At 43.0% G+C, this 6,021-nt stretch overlaps 1 protein-coding gene across 1 annotated transcript in view; it reads right to left on the reverse strand.

Annotated features, from left to right (window-relative positions):
* Window positions 1-6,021, reverse strand: part of STX8 (syntaxin 8) — a 348,959-nt gene that overhangs the window by 338,426 nt on the left and 4,512 nt on the right. Inside the window, exon 2 of the mRNA XM_011958612.1 lies at window positions 3,008-3,107. Coding sequence (XP_011814002.1) covers window positions 3,008-3,107 — 100 coding nt within the window. The remainder of the gene's footprint in view (window positions 1-3,007; window positions 3,108-6,021) is intronic.

Raw genomic sequence — 6,021 nt, forward strand, 5'->3', positions numbered from 1 at the left:
CTATAATCCCAGCACTTTGGGAGGCCGAGGCGGGTAGATCACTTGAGGTCAGGAGTTCGAGACCAGCCTGGTCAACATAGCAAAACCCTCTCTCTACTAAAACTACAAAAATTAGCTGGGCATGGTGGCACACACCTGGAATCCCAGCTATTTGGGTAGCTGAGATGCAAGAATCACTTGAAGCCAGAAGGGAGACGTTGCAGTGAGCTGAGAGCATGCCACTGCACTCCAGCCTAGGTGATGAAGCAACACTTGTCTCAAAAAAAAAAAAAAAAAAGAGTACCCAGAAATAAGGCCGCATGTACAACTATCTGATCTTCGACAAACCTGACAAAAACAAGCAATGAGGAAAGGATTCCCTATTCAATAAGTGGTGCTGGGATAACTGGCTACCACATGCACAAGATAAAAACTGGACTCCTTCCTTACACCATATGCAAAAATTAACTCAAGATGGATTCAAGACTTAAGTGTAAAACCTAAATCTATAAAAACCCTGGAAGACAACCTAGGCAATACCATTCTGGACATAAGAACAGGCAAAGATTTCATGACAAAGACACTAAAAACCATTGCAACAAAAGCAAAAACTGACAAATAGGCTCTAATCAACTAAAGAGCTTCTGCATAGAAAAGGAACCTATCCACAGAGTGAACAGACAGTCTACATACTGGGAGAAAATAGTTGAAAACTATGCATCTGACAAAGGTCTAATATTCAGTATCTATAAGGAACCTACGAAAATTTACAAGAAAAATCCACCCCATTAAAAAGCAGGCAAAGGACATAAACAGACACTTTTCAAAAGAAGACAGACATGGTCCCAAAAAACACAGGAAAAAAGCTCAACATCACTGATCATTAGAGAAGTGCAAATCGAAACCACAAGGAGATACCATCTCACACCAGTCAGAATGGCTATTACTAAAAAGTCAAAAAATAACAGATGCTGGCGAGGTTGCAGAGAAAAAGGAATGTTTATACACTGTTGGTGGGAGTGTATATTAGTTCAATCATTGTGGAAGACAGTGTGGCAATTCCTCAAAGAACTAAAAAGAGAAATACTATTTGATCCAGCAATCCTGTTATTGGGTATATACCCGAAGGAAGAGAAACCATTCTTCCATGAAGACACATGCATGTGGGCGGGGCGCAGTGGCTCACGCCTGTAATCTCAGCACTTTGGGAGGCCGAGGTGGGTGGATCACCCGAGGTCAGGTGTTCGAGACAAGCCTGGCCAATGTGGCAAAACCCCATCTCTGCTAAAAATACAAAAATTAGCCAGGTCTGGTGGCAGGCACTTGTAATCCCAGCTACTCGGGAGGCTGGGGTAGGAGAATTGCTTGAACCGGGAAGGCAGAGGTTGCAGTGAGCCGAGATCGCACCACTGCACTCCAGCCTGGGCAACAAGAGCAAAACTCCGTCTCAAAAACAGAAAGAGACACATGCATGTGTATGTTCACTGCAGTACTATTCACAATAACAAAAGACATAGAATCACCTAATGCCCATCAGTGATAGATGAGATAGAGAAAATGTGGTACATATACAACATGGAATATTATGCCGCAGTAAAAAGGATCAAGATCATGTCCTTTGCAGGAACATAGATGGAGCTGAAGGCCATTCTCCTTAGCAAACTAATGCAGGAACAGAAAACCAAATACCACATGTTCTCACATTCTGTAGGTTGGTTGTTCACTCTGTTGATACAGGAGACAGCTAAATGGTGAGAACATATGGATACATAGAGGGAAATGACACAGACTGGGGCCTAGCAGAGGGAGGAAGTCGGAAGCAGGAAGAGATCAGGAAAAATAGTAAGTGCTAGGCTTAATACCTGGGTGACAAAATAATGTGTACCACAAACCCCCATAACACAAGCTTACCTATACGACAAACCTGCATATGTACCCCTGAACTTGAAAGCTAAACTCTTAAAAAAAAAATTGTCAGAACTTCGGAACATAATAACCTCAGTATTCTTAGTAGATTAATCTAAACTTAAAAAGACTCAAATTTTGAACTTAGTGTTCGTCGCGGTACTTTATAGTCATTCGGAAACCATTTTCTGTAAACCGTAAAATAGACCAAATGAGTAAAAACATACTGATGCTTTTGGAAACTAGGATTCTCAGTGTGAGAGAAAGCACACACAAATTTGGAATGGGGAAAATAAGGAAGAAAGGTGCGCTGTTAGGTTTGAATCGAAGGCTTACATTTTTAATCATAATCACAAGTATAACCTTGTGATTTCACAAAAATCTATTTCCTAGCCAAATCCCATCACTGTTTTTATACAGCCCGTAACTAAAGACGGTGTTTACATCTTTTTCTTTTTTGAGACAGAGTCTCACTGTGTTGCCCAGGCTGGAGTGCAGTGGTGCAATCTCGGCTCACTGCAGCCTCCACCTCCCGGGTTCAAGCAATTCTCCTGCCTCAGCCTCCCGAGTAGCTGGGACTACAGGTGTGTGCCACCATGCCCGGCTAATTGTTGTATTTTTAGTAGAGACGGTGTTTCACCATGTTGCCCAGGCTGGTCTTGAATTCCTGGCCTCGAGCAATCTGCCCGCCTCAGCCTCCCAAAGTCCTGGGATTATAGGTGTGAGCCACCACGCCTGGTCTGTTTTTACGTTTTTAATGTAAAATGTAAAAACGGTAACTATCCTTGTGGTGAGGATAGAAACTCAAAGACTTGAAGACATTGTCTCTTGGCCTGCAAAGACTGAAAGATTTATTATCTGGAGGAAGTTTACTAACCCTTGAACTAGACTATAACATTGTTAGAAATATTTAAAGTAAAACAGAAGAACTTAAATGTGTTATGCTTCATTTAGTCTCAAAGATTAAATAACTACTAACTGGTTGGCTGTTCTGCCAATTCAACATATGTAAGCAGAGAGATCATCACACACACATGTGCACAGAGAGCCTCAAAGAAAGATAGGGTTTTCGGACCTCAAAACTCAAACAAATCAATGGGTACTAATTCTCTCCTGCCATTACCTTCGGTGCCTTTTCACCTTTTCTTTCATACTGATTTCGTTGTTGAATTTTCTCAGCAATTTCTTGGGCAATTTGACAAGTAGAATCGTATGTGGAGAACCTGCATCAACGTCATAAAAAGAGAAAATGTATAAGGTTCTTTAGAAGAAATCTTTGCCCTAAGTTTGACATTTTCATTCTAGCCAAAGAATTCGAACAGAAGGGAAGAGGAATAACATCACCAGTAAAAGCAACATGGACTGAGCGTTATTTACCATGTGCTCGGCACTATTCTGAAGGCTTCGTTAGTAATAACTCACTTAATCTAAACAGGAACGCTATGAAGTGGGTACCATTACCATCTCCAACTCGCACAGGAGAAAAGGAGGCACAAAGAGGTAAAGTGACTTGCCCAAGTGGTTCTGCCCACTGCAAACCAAGGCTGTCCGGCCCCAGAGCCGAGGCTCGTAATGTGGGGGCCTCCGCTGCACTGGGCATGTTCTGAGCACTGGAGAAGACAGCAGTGAACAGAATGAACACAGTCCCTCTTTCAAGGAGCCCATATCTTAGGGAAAGAAAGTCATACAACAAATAAGTACATAGTATGTCAGGTGTTGACAGGTGCTAAGAAGAAAAATGCAGCAGGATAAAGGGCCAGAGAGTGATGAGGAGCTGCTACTTACGTTCAGGTGACACTGAGGCAAGGTGAAGACGCTGGCCTCACAGATGCCTGGGGACAGCTCTAGGGTGCAGGAACAGCAAGTACTGTCTAGCCTAAAACCAAATGCTCTGGGGACAAAGGCCCCACATCCACCTGACATCTGAGCTTGCCAGAATTCTCTCAAAACATTTAATAAGCTTCTAGTTGTTATTCAGCAGGGTTGGAGGCTTTGAAGGGTTCACAGTGAACTCCCAATAGCCCCTTATGTTTTGCTTCTCTCAGAGCATTTTTACTTTCTATCATATAGAAAATACTTAAGCAGGCCAGGCGCGGTGGCTCATGCCTGTAATACCAGCACTTTGGGAGGCCGAGGCGGGCGGATCACGAGGTCAGAAGTTCGAGACAAGCCTGGCCAACATACTGAAACTCCTCTCTCGACTAAAAATACAAAAAATTAGCCAGGCATGGTGGCGGGTGCCTATAATCCCAGCTACTTGGGAGGCTGAGGCAGGAGAATCGCTGAACCCAGGAGGCGGAGGCTGCAGTGAACTGAGATCGCGCCACCACACTCCAGCCTGGCGACAGTAAGTGTGAGACTCCGTCTCAAACAAACAAAAAAACGAAAATACTTAAGCAGGGATACACATTTCATTTCTCCTACCAGGCAGTCTGCTCCTAAAAAGCAGAGACTCTGTGGACTAACGTGATCAGCATTCTTTTCCAGGACTAGTCTATTACAAAATATTGGAAACTCCCGTTGGCCCTAATGTCCTAATTTTTGCTTGAGTAAACAATATATTTTTTGAAACCTTCCAATTCCCACATATCATGTGAACACTGAGGGAACTTGATAAGTGGTTTTTTTAAATGAAGGAAAACATGCCCATCAATTCCCTTAGGAATCTTACTAGAGTAATTACAGCAATAGTAACAGCTGAGTACCTGACCTGAGCCAGGTCCTATGCTAAGAGCTTTATATTGTAAATTTTGCAACGATCATGAGGGAGGATCCTATAGCCACTAACTATACTCTAAAGCAGCACGATTCACGTATATATTATATATATATATCATACACATTCACATATATCATATATATCACTGATACATATATTCATACATATCGCATACGTATCTTTTATATCCATATATACTATATATTCATATATATCATATGTACATCATTCATATATGTATTCATGGATGTGTGTGTATGGAAAAATAGCATACAAGAAAACACAGAATTAAGAAAATAGGAGGCTAATAAGGAAAATTGGGTCCTGCTCCCAACTTTGCCACATTTCACCTTTTTTTCCTCCATATTATCATGAAAAGAGGAGCCTAGGTCTGGCTCTGGGGTCCAGACCACACATATAAAAATCAACCACATATAGTAAGTTTTGCCTCCTGCCAAATGTGGGATCTAAGTGGTAAGTATGTCTGGAGTTCAGAGGTGGGAGAGATTACTGTTGGCCAAGGCGCTCAGATGGAAAATGTCCATGAGGTTACATCTGGATGACCACAAGGTTAAAGCAGGTCTCTTATTCAGACAGGAGGCAGGAGCACATTCTAGACTTAGCGAAAGACAGAGCAAGCAAAGATGAACAGAGAGGAACGTGTCCAGCACGTTTGGCTGCGTGCTGGCCCTGGAAGCCTGGTAAGTAAAAAATGGTAGACATGAGTAGAAGCTAGTTTCTGCAGAGCCTTGAACACCAGTCTAACAAGGTTAGACTTCAAGGAGAATTTCAGAGCCATAGAGGACACTTTTACACACAGAGAGAGGCCCTAAAGAGGTTATGAGAAATGTAACAGCTGCCACAAACTCCCAGGTGTCCTGACTCCAGTCCTTGTGTTGTTATTTTAGCCCTAAAGAGCAGTAGTTCTGAAACAAGTTGGAATCACCGGGGAATCTTTAAAAAAATAACAATGCCTGGTCCCAACGTCAGCATTCTGATTGAACTGGTATGGGGTTTGTCCTGGGTGTGGGGAGCTTTAAAAGTTTTCCAAGAGATTCCAATCTGTGGCAAAGTCCAGGAACCCTTGGCCTGGGGTAATAGACAACCTTATTACACTATCAAGCACACAGGTGCCTGAAGTACTAGTTTAGAAAAAGTAATCTGGCAGAGGGGCTGAGGCAGGAGAATCGCTTGAACCTGGGAGGCTGAGGTTGCAGTGAGCCGAGATCGCGCCATTGCACTACAGCCTGGGAGACAAGAGACGATTGGTCTAAAAAAAAGAAAAAAGAAAAAAAAAACAACGTAATCTGGGCCAGGCATGGGTGTGGTGGCTCATGCCTGTAATCCTAGCACTTTGGGAGGCCAAGATGGGCGGATCACCTGAGGTCAGGAGTTCAAGACCAGCCTGGCCAACATGG

The sequence above is a fragment of the Colobus angolensis genome, unplaced genomic scaffold (genome assembly GCF_000951035.1).
Source record: "Colobus angolensis palliatus isolate OR3802 unplaced genomic scaffold, Cang.pa_1.0 Scaffold47, whole genome shotgun sequence".
Taxonomy (NCBI): domain Eukaryota; kingdom Metazoa; phylum Chordata; class Mammalia; order Primates; family Cercopithecidae; genus Colobus; species Colobus angolensis.